Consider the following 18,351-nt stretch of genomic DNA (forward strand, 5'->3'; position numbering starts at 1 on the left):
TCTATAACCAGATCCCTGCTCCTCAGTTAGGTTTGGAAATCATGAAAATGTGTTGGCTTTGAAAGTCTTGTTCATGTGCTGCCTTTAAACCTAGAGTATGTGCTGAAACCATCCATTACTTGACCATAAATTACCAGTGTGCCCAACCCACCACTAGCACTACAGGATTCCCTTTCGTGGGTCTTGTAGTGTGGCCTCTATCATGGGGATTTTGGAGCAGAGTTTGTGTGATGGGACACAGATGCTCACAATTCAAAAGAAACTGAAAGAACATAAGAAGAATTCCATTCTTTCCCTCCTGCATGGAGATCTATCTGTCCAAGCCTCTCCATTGATCGTGCATTTGCTTCAGTAGTTAGGGTGTGAAAACAGCAGATGTGTCAGTTTGGTGTCAGTTTGGTGTGGGTGCGTGACTGGATTGGAGCTGAAGATATTTCCATGTACATGCCATCTGCCTGCCTCCCTTGGTTTATACCAGTGAGAAGCAAGAAGTAGTTACATGAAGTCTGACTTGACTCCTGCCTAAAACTGGCTGAAGGCAAGAGTAAGGATCCTTCCGGTAACTGGAGCAAAGGCCCGCGTGTCTTGTCCCATCATACTTCTTGGGTGTGACCTATAGGATGAGCAGCAAAAGGAATCCTCATTCCAGTGTTCTGTCTCCCCGGGAACTGTTGTTTTCCTCAACTTGTCTGTACATCAAATATCCAGGGCTCAGCTCTGCTTGCACTAGAAAAAAATGACAGCTTGAAGCATGTTGGAACCGAGACACACTGTGGCACTGGAAGTGATGCTGACGTGTGCATAAATGTCAGTAGCGACTATAAGGAGAATACAGGATCCTTTATTCAAGTTAAATAATTCAAGATTTGGGGAGCATCTGTGCTTTGTAATTAAGCTTTTGAAAAACTCAACCCATAGAGATGTCCGCGATTTCTAGCTCCTGTGAGTGAAGAAATTGTCCTTCAAGGGATCCACAGCATATGAGCTCAGAGTACTTGTCCACCTGCTGCTTTGTGTGCCTCATGCCGTAGAATGTACAGAAAGGTTTTATTAATAGTTCAGAAGATACATCCAGACTGAAAAATTTCTTAGAAACTTACTGTCATTCATGGTACTGAATAGCAGTTAGTCATTAGGAAGCGAAATCACACTGCTGGGGTTTTTTTGGGTTTTTTTTTACTTGCAACTGCTTTTCAAAGCAAGAAAACAGTTTACTCAGGTTTCTGCAGTTCTTTAATGACAATTAGGGCAAGGTTATTTTCATGCAGATTGTAACCTTTCCCTCAGTGCTATTAATTCAGCCTCATTGTTGGCTCAACTGGCAACTTACAGACAGGGGCATTGGTTCCATTAAAGCCATAGCAAGCATTTCTTCTGACTTCCGGTATTGTTACCATGAAATCAGTGGTTCAGCAACTGTTTTTATGACCCTTCCTTTCATGAAGCAAAGTTGAAACTTATGAATATCTCCTTTGGAGAGCTTTCTAGGATGGTATTTAATAGTAAATGTGTGCACAAGCTATACTGGAGAAGAAAGTGGAAAATTCCCATCAGTAGACACCTTCAGCAGAAGTCTAAGCAGGTCCCCTTGGATCTTCCTTGCCAAGCTTTGCTGGCCAGTTAACCTCTGTGTCTTTGAGGACTGGAATACTTTTGGAAAAATATGCAAACTGTACATGCAGGCCTGGTCTAGAGCGCTGCTGGGAGTGCCCAGCTTGCATACTGTACCCTCTTTATGTAGTAGGCTGAAAAGAACACAAGATTATAACTCAGTCTGTCAGCAAGGCTGGAACACTGTAATCTATTTGGAAGGCTGTTTGTATACCACTTGTCAGTACAGAATGGCAACAACTATGTTTTATATGTAAACTCCTATGATGCTAAATAACCTTCAGTGCTTCCACTGTAATTTTTAAAGTACTGCACAAGTATATTTCAACTGGTATGTTGGAGGTGCTTAATTTTGCAGAAATAAATGCTGCAGCCTAGCTAGCTGTCTGCCATGTGGTAGACCTGGCTATAAGGTACAATTCTGAGAGTTCCTGACAGCTGGAGATTCTACCTCAAAGTCAGAGGGGAACCATGGGACCTCTTCTGGTCCTTGCTGCACTAAGGCAAGGGAGGAGAAGTGTTTGAGGTGTACAAATGGAGGCTCGTAAAGCCAGGTGCCCTCTGCTGCAGAGAGGGGAGAAGTGGGATAAGAGAAATCCCTAGCTTCCCTCTTGCGAGTTAGCCCATGAGCAGCTTCTCTACCATGCTTCTGGATCAGTTAGTTTCGTCAGATTAAAACAAATAAGAATTTGCCATGTGAAATGCTCTGTGGTGGATTCCAGGCAACTCAGGGGTAGTGCCTGAGAGAAGGCACATTAGCTCCAGGAGAGGTGAGAGTTAAGCAGCATTGGGTGTGACTGCCAGATACTGCAGTCAGCAAGATGCTGCTTATCCCTTTTCTTGGAGAGCTCCCGGCTCAGTGACCCATTTGCTCCCAAGCATCACCATTTTGTAGCTCCATCACTGCACAGCTTGATGCCTTTCACCACAAAACCTGATGCCTCTCAGCACAGCCCATCTCCGCACAACTCTCACATGCATTTTTCAGCAAAGCGGCTCTATAAGAATCAATCAGTTTGAGGAATCCTTCCACCTTACTATAGGTTTGGGCTGCATGGTTAATTTAGGTGCTGCTATAGTGAAACACAGGACAAGGTTCTTGCTTTTTTTTTTGCCTTTTTTTTTTTCCTTCTCAAGGGTTTTTTCACTTAGGAAAAAATGCCATTGTGGTATCCATGTAGTGCTCTTTGCTCTGCAGATGAGTCTCCTTGCATATCTTAGCACTGTCAGGATTTCCCAGGATAAGATGTATTTACATTTGTCGAAAGAGCTGAGCCTGTACCATGCAGATCTGAGTGGATGGCTCCACTGAAACTGTGGCTTGGGTTTGATGATTTAGTTGACCATTTTGAAGTCTTTGCAGTGCATATGGAAGAAAGAGGCTGTCTGCCAGTTTCTTTCTTTTTTTTTTTTTTCTTCTTAAATATGTTTTCAAGTATTTTTCTGCTGTATTCTTTTCATTTTCTCATAGGAACTTTCAGGGTAGGGGGAATAAGCTACAGTGAAGCACTTTATTTGACACCATGGGTGAATTTATTAAGCTTTGAAGAGCAACACACACGTTTCCCACACTGCTGAAAGTACAGTGTTGCTCTGTTTCACTGGTCAGAGCTAAATCACAGGCGGTATTTGTCCACAAGCTCTAAAGGAATCTGTGGGACTTTGCAGGGGTATGCGTCAAAGGCTGCAAAACTTCACTCTTAACAGATGCGTACAGACAGATATCTAGCAAGTGAAAACATTTTCTAGGACATGTCATCAGACCAGGAGTAAGGCTTTAGTATGGCAGTGCTTCTAACAGGAGACTCTTCCTACAGAGCAGGATCCCACCCAGGTTAATAGCAGGAGTTTTGGATGGGATAGGGCTGAGTCCACTGCATCTCTGGGAGCTACACAAGCCTGTGGGGAATTCCTCCCAGGCTAGATGGTGGGCGGTAGACTGTCTGACAGAAAGCTATCAGAGTGTATGCAGTGTAAGTTCAGAGTTGGGCTGTTTCACTGACCAGCTTTTCTAGGGCACATTTATTGTTGCACTTATGCAGACATTAGGAATGGCAGTAAAAGAAAATCCCCATCAGAACAAAATTTAATTAGTGGACATGGTCATCCAGACAAAACAGCAAAGGGAAAGAATGTGACTTGTTTCCAGTGAGTATTTGGACACACACTTTTAACATTAGGAAACTGAAAGAGTAAGGATTAGATAGTCTGGCCATCTCTGTGGGTTTAGGATTTGCGTCACTTCTCTAAAGGTGACTGTTTTCTTCAGGCATGGATAGGGTAGAAGAGTCATTAGCCAATCCTAAACCACTCAATTTTTGAGACTTTTGTTTAATAATTGGTGGCCTTAATTTCCTTATAATTAGGGGGTGGAGAAAATGAAACATGAGGATGTGCTTGAAACAGCACCTCCAACAAATTGCCTCAGCAAAGGTCAGTAAAAACCTGTAACTCACAATTCTTTAAATTAGCCATGTTTCCAGGTAGTAGAAGTGCTTGTTAAACTAATTGTTCCTCCATAGTTGCTTGAGATCAATTTGGGGGAAAAAAAATAAAGTATTTTTTTAACACTTCTGTAATTTGTGTGGAGCAGTTGTTTCTTTCACTCATGCATACCACATCCTGACTGTATGAAACATTGTGCAGGAAGTTTATAGAAAAATTAGGTCCCAGGTTAATCAAGAATCACTTTTACACTGGGATGTACTCTAAACTGAGATTGCATAAAATTGGCTTGAATAGTTTCCAACTCTACAGAAAACATCAACAGTCCTATTGGGTAAAATCTTCAACTACAGCCACTAGTTAATTTAAACTGATTGATAGTGCATAAAACAGGACCGAGGCACCACAAATACTCTGTCAAGGCACTTATTGCCTTTAGATTTCCACAGTGTAGAACAGATTACCGATAATGACCTCCACAGCCAGGACTTACACTCCAGTTCTGCACTTGGGAAAAATAGGCCCGTTCAACTCTGCAAGTCTTCTTTTCCTCACTGAAAAAGAAGAAGGGGAATGAGTCATGGCAATGGGAAGACGTGGATGGCAGGCTTGGCTTACCCGCTGTGGAAAGGAGCCGAGAGACCTACTTTCTGCCAGGAAAGAAACAGGATAGCATCAGCTTCTGAATTCCTACATTAAGCAGCAAACACAGCCTTACACAGTTTAAAATCAAGGAAGGTAAGATGAAGTTTCCATCCCAATGAATTTTTAGGGCCAGAAGCTACTTTCAGCCTTACTTCCCTTATTCTACAGTCAACTATAGTTCACACAGTTTGTAATGTGACTTTGGCCAAAGCATCACCTGATGCTAACTGATGTAAAAGCAAGAGATGGATGTCACAGTTTTTGCTTTGCTAGTTTTTCTCGATTGCCCTTTCAAATTAAAAAAAAAAAAAAATCTTCTTTTCTTATCCTAAGCCTTCAGCCTCCAGCCCTCTGATCACAGTTAACACAGTCACAGCAGCCTCATATCTACTTCTAAAGCTGATGTACAGCTCTAACAGCTACACTAACAACTTTTCAAGAAATGTGTAAGGAAAAAAGGGGAAAAAAAGGTATAAAGGAATGGAGGAGTTAGCTCATGAGGATGAATGTAAAAGCCTTCACAGTTGGTTCATACAGAGCATCTTAGAGAACAGAAGCTGTGAGACCAAAACCAAGTTCTGCCAGCATCAGGTGACGGTAGGCAAGAGCACTGGAGTGGAGCGCAAGCAGAGAGCTATTGATGACAGGGAGGAAAATAAAGTTTTTCTATACTTATACATTGTCCAGGTGTAGAGCTGAGATGCTATTGCCAGAGACCATCAGACCAATGAGTACGAGCTGCAAACAAGAACCAGATCAGACAAAAAAATGCAGATCTTAATAGAAATAAAGGCAAATTTCACAACTGTTACCTGGAAGGCAACTTCTGAATTCTTCCCTTTAACAGCAGGAACAATAAATAAACAGCAGGAACTGGATTCAAATCTTCCATCTGATTACTTTGAATGCCAGGTGCTGCACAGTCGTTAAAAACCTTGCTCTCTTCAAAAGGACAAAAAATAGCCAGCCTTTCCTGGTGCAGCTCTCTAGTGACCAGGAATGCAGCCACAGGCAGAATAAATGTGCAGTGAACCATAATACTGAGTATTCAGTGTGGTCCCTGAAGAACTGGCACATACTCCTATGTTTGGCCATGCTTCCTAGGAGCACAATTCTTCCTCATGTAGAAAAAGAATATCTGCAAACTTCTTATTTCTCCCAGATACATTGTCTGCTGCTGCTGAGAAGGAGTTTGGTGCTGTCAAGTCTGTAAGCAGCATGGCTGGTACTGAATGTTGGCTGCATTCAGTACTGCTCTGCGGGACTGATTCCCAGTGCTCTACAGCAGCTTGTAGCCAAGCAGTGGAAAGGCCCTGCTGCATGCATCGGCTGAAATGGCAGCTTGCAGACTTGCCCACATTTTGCTTCATAAGCAGTTCCCATCACTTCATTGAGGGTATAAAGATAACTCAAAGCCATGTGGCTTCCCACCTCTCCTTAGAAACACTTCCAATTTTTTTTGCCGAAGGGGATGGGGCAAGGCTCGCTACCTTCAAAGTTCAACTCTACTACTTTTCATCTCCTTGTTAAAGTGGGAATGAAGCTACAGGAAGACAAGCAGTTGGCAGGAATCACAAGTGCTGGCAGCTCATAATCCGTGTGCCATATGCTGTATCATGTGCTATGCCAAAGCACGTTAGCAGCTCTCACTCCTTCCCAACCAGACTCACTGTTACTGCCAAAAACGCTGCCTCTGGGAAATCTAGCTGTCCAGTATCTCCAGGTTTGGACCACAACCCTTTCCAACAGCAGCTGCATTAGAGAACCAGTCAGTGAAGGCTGCTTTCCTTCTCGAGAGGCAAGGCATCGTCACACCCCTCAGGAGGTGGTTCCTAATTCAAGCGCATTCTCCAGAGCTTTCAAGCAAGCAGTTCTGCCCTTCTCCCGCCTGGAACTGCCCACAGGACCTTCCTGTGCCCCCTGGCTTGCAGCCCGACTCACCTAGGTCATTGTTATTCATCATGGCATTGGAGGCGCGGAGCCGGGGACCTTGCTGAGTGAAATGGTACCCAAACTTCAGCAGGGAGGTGTTCTTTTCCAACATGCTTGCAATCTCCATTTCTACTTTGTTGCCCAAGGGCTGGCTCTTTAGAAAACAGAAAAGCAAGCTGGTCAGGTCAGAGGGCAATTCACAGCGAGCACTTTTATCTGCCATCTCCATCTTTTCCCTCCCTCTTTAGACCTGTTGGTCCATCTGGCATTCCTGACTTGGAGCTGGTGAAACAAACCACTGGCCTATTCCTTGTGCAAGCAAGTGGCTCCAACTGCCGCAGCAGGCGTTCCCTTAAGTCCTCTTGCCCAAACACTTGGACAGATCTGCAGCTAAGAGATGTCTGGAGAAACTGATTTTGAACTCTGGCACCTGCCCCTGAGCTCCCTGTAGCTCAGCTGCTTGACTACCACCCCATGGGTTTACTACCACCCCATAGTCCCTGGGGGACCTAAACATGCCACAGCACCTGCTCACTGCATACACTGGAGCTCTCTTTCTCTTCCATTGTACATTTCAGTTTTACTAAACAGACATTATTAAGTCTCTGCAAGAGCTCAGAGCAAGGTGTGATACTGGAGAGGTGTGGACAGCTGCATTACCGCTCTCCAGGGCAACGCAAGCACCATGGGAAGCTGATAACTGTGTGTAGTAGCAGATGCTGCCCAGGCACTGGAGCAGGAACAAGGGGCTGAAACATCTTCAGTGCAGCCTGGCAGTGGTGGTGGGCTGCCACCCTCCACCTTGACCAGCCACTCAGTTTCCTGCACCCAGGACACGTTCACTTGTTCACAGCTCCTGCTGGCGCAGGCTTTACCTGGTTGTCGATGCGCAGCTCTACCAGAGAGGTGTTGCCCTGGAGCGCTTCCACAACAGCCAGGATCCCAGACCCAGAAATGAAGTTTGATTCCACGTTAAGGCTCTTCAGCGTGTTGTTCACCTTCAGCATTTCTGCCAGTGCCTGCGGGCAGAGGGGAGCAGGAAGAGCTGGCAGTGAGAGTTCAGGGGTTCAGCAGCAGGGGTTCAGCTCACCTTGCCTCCAGAGGGCATTGTGAGGACCCCATGTGCTGTGCATTTTCACCGCCATCAGATGGGAGAGCTCTGTGTAGGGTGAAAGGGATTCCTGAACATGAGCATGTGGGAGGCCACAGCCAAACCTTGTATGGACAAACCCTTAGGGCCACCCCAAAAAGCAACAGTCCACACCTGTGAATGCCCTGTGACAGCTTCACCTCTCTGTAGCCAGCATGGTGATGGCAGGGATGCTGTCCAGCTTCATCCCTGCCTCCTTTCTCTGCACTGCTCCTTCTGTGTGGGGCTGAGACACTTCCTATCACAGCAGGCGGAGTAAAGAGCATCTGTCTTGAACAACAAGGGATTCCCCACATCCAAGGTATCTTCCCAATAGCATCAAAATCATATTAACCGCTTCTGCTTCCCTCAGCAGGTAAGACCAGAAGAGGGCTGGCACACTCCCAAACCCCTGTTCTGACAATCTCATTTCATAAGCTGCATGGGAGCACCCATCTATGCCATGAAGCAGAAGGACCAGCAGGTAATGTCCAAGTAGCTGGGCTGGCCTGTACTTATTCACACAGCACTTGGCTCCTGCACAGTGTTCCAAGGGCCCTCAAACAGCACCAGTGCTGCCTGCGCAAGCTCCTTCCCCAGTCCAGAGTGCCTGAAATACTGTGAGGGCTACACTTGCCCTCCAAAAAGAAGGGTTTTTCCTAACAGGCAACTTGTGTGCACATGTGTCTGTGGAGGTAGGTAGGGTGAAGAAGAGCAAAAATCAGTTGCAATGGTGCTGGAGGTGTGTGCAAGGATGCAGCTTGGAAGGCAGCAAAAGGGACAGGCAGAAAGCTGAGCACCTCCCTGCATCCCTACTATTTAAGAAAGACCACTTGCAGCAGCCAGGAAGACCCTTTATCACCCACAGAAGAAATGCAGTCCTGCTTCTGCACAGGTCTGCACAAAGGTATATATGAAAGAGCTGGAGTAGCTGGACAGATGGTGTGCACACAGCAGTGTACGGCTTTGTACCAACAGAAACCATAGGGGTGGCCCTGGTGTGGTAGGATAAGAGACACACTGCTTTTACAAAGTGCCGGTAGGAAATCAGTTCTTGTCTCCCACCTGCCTCCTGGGAGATCCTTGAGGACAAATATGAGACCGAATGGGATTAAAGAATTGTGTCCTGAAACCTCCACAGGTCTGTCCCAAATCTCCACAAATGTCCTGTCTGTCACTGGCTTCCACTAGCACCAAACACCAGAGGCGCGTGGAACATGCCAAACGTGCCATGAGGTGCAAAAGCAGTCACTCAGTAACTCAAAAATACCTTACCCTGAAACAGCTTCTGTCACAACTTTAAGACGATGAGCCAACAGTACTTACGAAAGCAACAGGATCATTGCTCCGTGTCCCAACTATACTGAACTTCTTCACATAGGTGTTATTTTTCAGAGCTTCCGCAAAAGCCTTTAGAGTTGGTATGGGAATATTCTGTGAAAAGAAGTGCAGAAAACCTGTTAGGCCATTAGCCATATGAAGAAACATGTGATACCCTTAGATCATACTTTAAATTTCTTACCCAAGTCAAATCACCAAATGCAAGGAAGTAATTTAAGAAGGGGCTGATAAATGTTCTTACAAGTTCTATTGCTATAATCAGGATTGCCTGAGGAGCACGGCAATTTCTTCCCCTCTCCAACGAAAAAAGGCTGAGAGAGATGGGCTTGTTCAGCCAAGGAGAGGAGAAGGCTCCAGGGATACCTTAGAGTAGCTCCCAGTGCCTAAAGGGGCTGACAAGAAATCTGACGAGGGACTTTTTACAAGGGCATATAGTGACAGGACAAGGGGGGATGGCTTTAACCTGACAGAGGGGAGATTGAGATGAGATCTTAGGCAGAAGTACTTCCCTGTGAGGGTGGTGAGGCCCTGGCAGAGGTTGCCCAGCAAAGCTGTGGCTGCCCCATCCCTTGCAGTGTTCAAGGCCAGATTGGATGGGGCTTGGAGCAACCTGCTCTAGTGGAAGGTGTCCCTGCCCATGGCAGGGGGTTGGAGCTGGGTGAGCTTTAAGGTCCCTTCCAACCCAAACCATTCTGTGATTCTACAGTTCAATTTCCCACTCTGCTGATAGCTCACTGCTTTGATTTGAAGCTACAGTGGCCCTGCTGTTTAATTTAATTTCCCAGAAACTCATCTACTTAGGAGCACAGGTGCTGCGGGGTTGTATGTAACTAAGATCCATGAGCCTACAAAGTGCTGCTCCTGCACTTTTTAATACAAATGACAGCACTGAGCAATATTAACGTCATGTTCTGGAAAATTTCCACTTACGGGGCTTGATCCAGAAAGATATGAAACCATCTCCTTGTAGTACAGACCACAGACACCTCTGACTGATTGCTTTATACAACTTCTTTCAGGCTAATATACCTACGCTGCTTATTGTGGTTCCTGCGAAGTGAGTATTTTTCACTTACCCAGTGCTCCAGATGCCCTTTTCAGATGCACAAATTTTTCCCTGTCTAAAATTTTAAGTGGTATCCTCACCTTGGAGTTCCTGCCACACCCTCTGGATCTCACTGTGTGGAATCACCCACAGTCAAAGCTGTAACACAGGGGCCAGCAGTTTACCATCTCCACTGCTCCCCAGTTCTCTAAACCGTGTCCCACAGTCATGAGTCCAGCATACACAAAAGTGCCTGCCTGCCAGATCCTCAACCTGCTGTCCTCAAGGGACCTTCAGGGTCACTAGCCAGAATCAAGTACACGAAAGTAAAAATCTTTTCCTTACAGAAAGGTGCAGGTGGCATGGCACAAGTGTTTTTAATGTACCTGTGCAATTAACCACATTCTTGCTATTTGAATACGTCATCACCGTTCAACATTGCTCACGGGATGGGGGTCCTGGAGTCAGGGGGGACAGATGGGAACTATTTTTTAGTATGTGTATGTGTCCCAGAGCCAACTAAGAATTGGTGCTGTGCCCTGATTTGCCTTCTACAAGTAGTAAAGGTGTCCCAGAGAAGGGATGGGTAGGAGATGGACAGGGCTATCTGCAAGAAAGGAGGTTTCTTCATATTATTGCAAGTGTCGGGATTTTTCCTTCTTCCTCACGCCATTTTATCTCAACAGAAAGAGCCCCTTGCCCTCAAAATGTGCCTGACTAAACCGTTAAAGCAACCTAGAATGCCTTTAACCAGACAGGCTGGAGATGGGTCTCCCAGACTACCGTAAACACAGCTCCATGCTTTCAGGCACCTACAGGAATCCTCCTGCTACCAACCCCACACCATTGCCCCACAGCAGGTAACAATCCCTGTTGCCCAAAACAGAGATAGGAAGCACTGGCGTTCCTTGTCTGGCTACACACAGTGTTACAGTATCACTGTGCAGCAAAATACACTTGGTTTCTGCCTTCTGTGCATCAAATATTTGGTTCTGCTACTAAGGAGACTAGAAAGGAGCAAATACCATAATATTGTTAAGGTTGACTTCCTCAAGGTCAGGATCATTGCTTTGTATTCGTTTCAGAGTTTCTTCCACATCCGTTGAGTTTGGTTCCTCATCAGGAACTGGTTTGTACTGTGTGGGCTTAATCACACCTGCAAGTGACAAGCAAGACGTGAAACAGAAAGCACTCTGAGCAGCAGCATGGTCTCTTCCAGAAGCAGTGCTGGGAGAGGGAAGCATGACTGGACACACAGATGCAAAATGAGAGCCTGAACAAGCATTCATCAGCTCCACCTGTGCTCACGTATATACACCAACGCTGCCTATCCCTGAGGCCAACTGGCACAGGACAGGGTGCCTGCTGCTAAGTGCTCTCCGGGTCCAAACCCGGGTGATGGAGGGCGTTCAGCCTAAAAATCATTCCCACTTTGCCTCTGCTAGCAGCTTCAAAGCCAAATGCTGCAGCCTGCTGACACTCTAAAACACTTACTGTTGAGCCCCTCTTTGTTCACGATGGTGGTGCTCCCCAGTGCCTCATAGTACTGCTGATTACTCATCAAGGTGTGCATACCAAGGATGGCTACAGAAAAAGACAAGGAGAACATGAGTTACTACAGGCTCCAAAGCCAGGAAAAGATGCATACACGCTGTGCTTCCTGGGATGAGGGTCTGTAGCACATTACCTTTCCCTGGACAAGCACAGAACAACATACAAAGGAGGGACCAAGCCTTCCAGCTGTCATAAATACACAACAGGGCTCAGATATGCTCCCTTTTTTATTCTAATGTAGCACAATTCATAGGAGAAGAGGACCATCGTCTTGTGAACAACAAACAGACAAACAGCCAAGGCTTCTGAGCAGCCAACTAGATTCAGCATCACACAAAAATAGTGAGGGGAAGACAATAAAACACTAAAATTGCCATTGGTAGGATTTAGCCTAAGGGGTCCAGTCCAGCAGGAGCCCGCGCATCCTCATCCCCCTTGGGCACGTGCCACTCACTGTGACAGTCAGTGTGTGAGATGTGCTGCTTCCCATGCAGAGCCAAACCGACCCCTCAGGCAGCAACATACGAGGTGGTGACTGCCACCTGAAGCACGGCAATGCACGCTAGGTTTTTACTCAACAATGAGCGGGGCAGTGGTGGTAGTGTGCTTTGAATTGATCTGTGTAAGCTTGGAAGTTGACAGTGTGAGAAGCTGAAGCTCTGCTGGCTCAGACAAAATGAAGAAAGTGATGGTATGAACAAAAGTCGAAGACTGTAGGAGACCAAAAGCTGAACTTCTGCCAGTTTGTGTACCTTGGTCTCATAGCTGCAAAACCAATATGCAAATGCACATTGAAACATGCCCAAGGGGATCTGCTGACATTCGTGCCACCTGCAAATGAGCAGTGGGAAGCCAATGGCTTAGAAACATTTGGGCAAAGGTTCTGTTTTAAAAATAATTCTGCTACTCACAGGAAGCTCATGTTTGAAAATAAACTGGCTTTTTAATCAACCTTTCTTTTACAACTATATGACTTTCTAAAGAAAAATGCAGACTTGTGAACACTTGCTATAAACAAACACATTTGAAGAAATCTTGGCCTCCAGATGTGCACAGTGGCTAAAATAAATAAAGGACATAACTCCCTAAAATTCAAACATGCCACCACAAAGGCACTTTGCTTTCCCATGAGCTGCGCCTCTTATGCTTGGTTGGCATCAGTCCATCACCGTTTCCTCCATGCTTGGCCAAGAAGGGCCAGGAGTCGCAGGAGAAGGCCATTCGTGAGGCCCATAACATGAATGACATCTGGGATAGCGTCAGCTCACTGTAACTCCAGGGCTGGGTTGCACAAGCAGAACAGTCGGCTGCAAAGGATGTGAACAAACACCACCATTCACTCCCTAGCACAACCCTGACTGGATTTCACAGAGCCCAGCAGCCTCCGTCTCAAAGTCTGAGTGAGGCTGGGCACTTTGGGTTTGCTGTTTGTATTTTAGCTGGACCCCTTCTCTGCCATGTACTCACAGATGAAGCTTTCAAGAGTGCAAAACAGCCCACAGAAGTAATCTGCAGGCTCAGCATTTTGGGGACACACATATGCCCCAAACATAGCTTACTCTGACAACAGAATCTCTCCACCAGCCAGGACTGTGAACAGAGGGAAGGATCTGCTGTTATGACCATGCAGGGTTTTGTGGGCTAGAGCTCGTGTTGGTAGACAAAAGGGACCTGCTGTTTGAAGTCTGGTGCTTGCTGTGTATTATCCGAAAGAACTCAGGGAGAATTTCTGCCTCCCCCAGCTGACCAAAGACCCGGGAGGCCTTCCAGGTCCTAATGGGAGCCACCCACAAAAGCTATCCGACTGGCCTTGCCAAGGAAGGGATCCAATACATCATGGCTGACAATGAGCCCTGCTAAATGGGCAGGAGCAAAACAACCTCCTATAAGTGAGCCTTGCTAAACAGGCAGAAGCAACACTGCCACTGTCAATACTGAGGTTTCAGCACAGCTTATATCTCATCAGTTCTCCTGCTGCCACTTCAAGTGCATTCTCCCAACAACCGTAGAACAAGGTGCCCTAAAACAGCATTTCTCTGTGAAAATAAGTGCTGCACAGATCTGGAGTTTAGAAAGGCAGATTTTATAGGACAGGGCTTCATAGGGCTCTAGAAGTACAGAGCAAAACCCAGAGATGCAGTGCGTGGCCAGGGTATGTGTTGGACGCCTTAATGCAGGAACGCATTTCTAAGGCAGAATGTGGTGTTATTACGTAGAAGATGTCTAGTTGGGGTGGTTACTCTACAGGCTATCTTACAGACTTCTGGCAAGGAGGATACTGCTAGAGAGTATGGAAACCTGGGAAATGGAACTGGAAGAAGAACCAGTAGCACCGAAATACTCATTGGCTGCTACACCAGCAGGGACGTGTGAGCTCAGTAAAGCACGAAGAGGTTGTCCTGGTTTCGGTGGAGACAGAGTAGATTTTCTCCCTAGCAGCTGGTACAGTGCCGGCTTTAGCCTGAGAATAACGTTGAACCACGACAGGGGTGTTCACGTGCTCCTTTGGCCAAAACATATACGATCCCAGTCACAGAGCTAAGTCCACGCTACTGGCTTCAGCAAGATACCAATACTGTCATCTCTGAAGTGGCAAAGCAAAGAGGCTTGCAGGAGGTCACCTCCATTGAGACAACAGTGCCAGAAAAGCAGCAATGCGACACTGCTTGAACCTGCCTAGCATGGAGGTGTAAGCCCCTCAGGTAGGTAGGGACCATGCCCAGCCTCGGCTCATTGAGCCTCTTGGTGGAGAGCTCACTGTCAGGGCTTGAATGGGGCACCTGAAATTGCTTTGCCACCATCTCCAGCTTTACTATGCATTTCAACCTGCTTCTCAGTTGTCAAGTGCACCAACCTTTCAATGCTGGATTCTCCCACCTGTGAACTAACACAAAACTGACTGAGCACACAAATCACAATAAAACCATGGCTTTACAATGAGCTGGAAAAGCTTCTTAATAAGTCACATCCCCGCACATCCATTGCAAGTCGACTCTAACCAGACAGCTCTTGTAATAGGTTACACAAGAAATCCACATTCTCACTGGGTCTGCTTGATTGTTTCCCAGAGATTTGGCTCGAAAAAAGCTATGCTCCTGAAGGTGACAGGCTGCAATTTGCAAGATTCAGTGGCAGAGTCAGGAAAAGAGATCAAAGAGCACACTCTGTTCCTGTGATAAATCCCTGGTTGATGAGGGGAGGGCTGAGGACATTGTCTGGACTTTAGTAACACATTTGACACTGTCTCCCACAGCGTTCTCCTGGAGAAACTGGCTGCTCGTGGCCCGGATAGGAGGACTCTTTCCAGTCTTTACTGGGCTGGAAACTGGTTGTATGGCCTGTCTAGAGAAGACTCACGGAGGACATTATTGCTCTCTACAACTGCCTGAAGGGAGGTTGTAGTTGAGGTGGAGGTTGGTCTCTTCTCCCAGGTAACAAGTGGTAGGACAAGAGGTAACAGCCTCAAGCCATGCCAGGGGAGGTTTAGACTGGATATTAGGAAAGATCTCTTCACAGAGAGGTTGATCAGGCATTGGAACAGGCTGCCCAGGGCAGGGGTGGAGTCACCATCCCTGGAAATGTTCAAAAACAGTGTAGATGAGGCCCTCAGTGACTTGGTTTAGTGGTGGTCTTGGCAGTCCTGGGGTAACGGTTGGACTGGATGACATTAAAGGTCTCTTCCAACCTAGCTGATTCTGCAATTCTTCTCTCTCCTCAGCTTTGGTCTATGCTCCTGATTAAATTACAAGAGCTGAGAGCAACTTTAAACATACACTTCTCCTTTTTAACGAAGAAATAAATCCTGTCTGAACTTGCCAGCATTCAGATTAATGGCAAAACGTTCAATGGCTCATTTACCACGAAAGAACAAACAAAAAGAAACTAGTACTCAAACAGATCTTCAATTCATGCGAAACTATTTTACCAGCAATGTCACAGAGCTCTGCATCAGAGGCATTAGCAAGGGCTTCCTCCAGTTCCGGCTCCAGGGTCACGCTTTCCAAAACAGGATCCATCGGCTTCTGCTTGGGAATCCAAGCTTTTCCTGTAAACGCAAGACAAGGTCACTCTCAGTATAGCTATAGCACCTGTCTTACAATTAGCTGTGCAGATGTATTTCCGTGGGTGAGATCTGCACAGTGGAAAGGACAGGGGAGGCACAAAGACCTAGAGAAAAACTGGAGCAAACACTGAATCCCTTCCCATTAGGTTGGCCTGAGTCGTGCTGTGGTGTTAGCCAGGAGGCACGTGCCAGGCACCTCCAACTGTGGAGCTGGACTCTTTCACCAGCACAGAGGCTGCACCTACAAAAGCCCAGTAGTCCGTTTGTACAGGACAATGATGGCTCAACACACAGCAGTCAGAAAGCCACACACAGCCCTACCCTGGCCTTCACTTCTTTGAAGGCTGCATGAAAGGGATGGAGATTTGCCAGCACTCACATGGACCAGAGACGCCAGGGGCCTGGGTCCAGCACTGTGCAGCGTCAGTCCTGCCAGGGAGACAGCTCCTGCTGCTAACTCCAAACGCATGGTGACTGGGCAGATGGTACATCAGTCAGAAGAGGATGGAAAGGAGGTAGTGGAGGGCGCCTGGCAGCAGGCAGGGATGGCAGCCGGGCAAGCACATGGGGTGCAAAGAGAAGCAGGCTTGGGTCAGCTCATTGAGCTCAACATTGCTGCAGAGGACATTAGGGCAGGGGGGAGAGAGACACAGAGGGCATGCCAGATGAAGACCTCCATGCTCTATCTCCTTGGACAGTAACAGGTCAGAGGTGCAAAGCAACAGGTACAGCTTTTAACATAAAGCTGCCATCTCAGATGCTTGTTTGAGGACCTTTCCTATGAGGGCCTGCCCATCTGGATAAGGGGCTGTGCAGCAAGTGGCACAGCTCCAGCCCAACTCTGAATGCCGTGGGCTCCTGGCAGATCCCGTGCCCAGGATGATCACCAGGCAAGCCACAACGCTTTCTCTGCCAAAGCTGGCTGCATCCCAAGGAGTCGTGGGGCAGTGGGAATGGTTCACAGCACTGCATGCAATGCTCCCAGTTCTCACTGCTCGCAGTGCCAGCGGGTGGGCAGATCTATTTGTGAAGGTCTGAGATTTCACAGCAAGGCACCTATCTGTGCCTGCCCGTGCTGCCACTGAAGAACGCACAGGATGAAGCTTGTGGTGTTTCATACCACCACAGCAGGGAGCAGTCTGTTGGGTAAACCCAGCGCTGCTGCCAGGTGGGAGGAGGGATCCCAGAGCGGTTCCCTCCCGTGAGATAATCCAGGATCACTGCAGGGAGATAGCGAGTGCAAAGCACTCAGCCTGGCATACCAGCCAGGACTATTTTTGTCACCCTCTGAAACCAGAGTCAGCAGCGCCAAAGGGGAGAAAAAAAAGATCCTGCTACTCAGGAATGTGCAGAAACAGAAGGGGCTAAATTTAGCCTCAAGGAAGAAGCAACTGTGCTTCAGGCTCCCCCGGTTTGAAATAGAGGCTGCTATAAACAGCCTTATCCAAAACAGCCCATCTCCTGCCTGCGCACTGCCGCCCTGATGAAGAGGGCAGGAATCTGACTCCTGGGACATAGCTGCTCTCACAAAAATAGGCAGTGTCATGTGTGCCTGCACCGCCAGGCACCTTCTTGGTACCCTGCCTGTGAAGGGCTGTTACCCTCAGCTCTGCCGTGGTGTGGGGACCCGGAGCCACTGTCCCACCAGACATGTGGCTCAGCAAACTGCACACCATCTGGTCAGTTCAGCAGGGAACAGGAAAAACAGGGCAGCTTAATTCTGCCATCACACAGCAACTCCTCTTGACGTCTCAGCGCCATTGAAACTTACGGGGTTTAATTGTGGAAAGTTTCGTATCTCAGTCATGCTTCATTACAAGTTTGAACTTTAAATTAATAGGCGCTTTCAAACACGGCATTATATATCATATTGCAGCACGTATGCTCGCGCCAGCTCCTACCCTGTCCAGCAGCATGGCCAGGGAGAGCACCTCCCACGGCAAGCTAGTAAATTACCCTATGAACTGCAAATGTGGTGATTTATTTCCACAGCTGTGAACATATAATTTACTACCTCTGTCTCACAGTCACTGTAAGTAACGTCTTCACTCAACTGTGTGTTACAAGTAAAATATATTTAATGTGTTCGAGATCACATCAGATTGAAATATGATTAGCTCAGACCAGGAGCTGAAGGCTGAAAATGCCTGAAATACCTTCACCTCCTGCTGAGCGCTGCTGTTACCTGCTGGGCTAGGGTACGCTTGAAGTTGCTAAATCACTCTTCCTGATAGCACTCTATTTACTCTTTTCAATTACTTCTTTCAAGGAAAGCACTTTTCTTTTTTTTTTTTTTCTTATTCTTGCCTTTTTTTCCTACAATTACTACATCCAGTTTTATTTAAATGGACAGATTTAACACAAGCTCTTTCACAGCAAGCTATGTGGATCAGTAAGGAGGCAGCTTTGAGAAACACCACAACTGGGAAGCATGCTCACATGCTTAAATTTTCATGCACCTCTTTTTTGAAATGGGGCAACCAGTAGTGAGAGCAGCACGCAACCAAATCTGCTGCAGGGGGATCATGGTACAGGGGGAGACAACACCAGAAAAAAGCTGCTGAGGAACCCAGAGGCAAGGATTAG

General features: G+C 46.9%; 1 protein-coding gene across 1 annotated transcript in view; it reads right to left on the reverse strand.

The window, feature by feature from the left end:
• Positions 1–13: 13 nt before the first annotated feature.
• The window catches only part of TMOD1 (tropomodulin 1), a 41,100-nt gene continuing 22,762 nt past the window's right edge, over positions 14–18,351 (reverse strand). Inside the window, exons 4-10 of the mRNA XM_080638700.1 lie at positions 15,628–15,747; positions 11,643–11,732; positions 11,174–11,304; positions 9,089–9,196; positions 7,509–7,652; positions 6,643–6,787; positions 14–4,610 (exon numbers count right to left, since the gene is read on the reverse strand). Of these exons, the coding sequence (XP_080494826.1) occupies positions 4,546–4,610; positions 6,643–6,787; positions 7,509–7,652; positions 9,089–9,196; positions 11,174–11,304; positions 11,643–11,732; positions 15,628–15,747 (803 nt within the window). The 3' untranslated portion in view covers positions 14–4,545. The remainder of the gene's footprint in view (positions 4,611–6,642; positions 6,788–7,508; positions 7,653–9,088; positions 9,197–11,173; positions 11,305–11,642; positions 11,733–15,627; positions 15,748–18,351) is intronic.

This window comes from Psittacula echo (genome assembly GCF_963264785.1).
Source record: "Psittacula echo genome assembly, chromosome: Z".
NCBI classification, from domain to species: Eukaryota; Metazoa; Chordata; class Aves; order Psittaciformes; family Psittacidae; genus Psittacula; species Psittacula echo.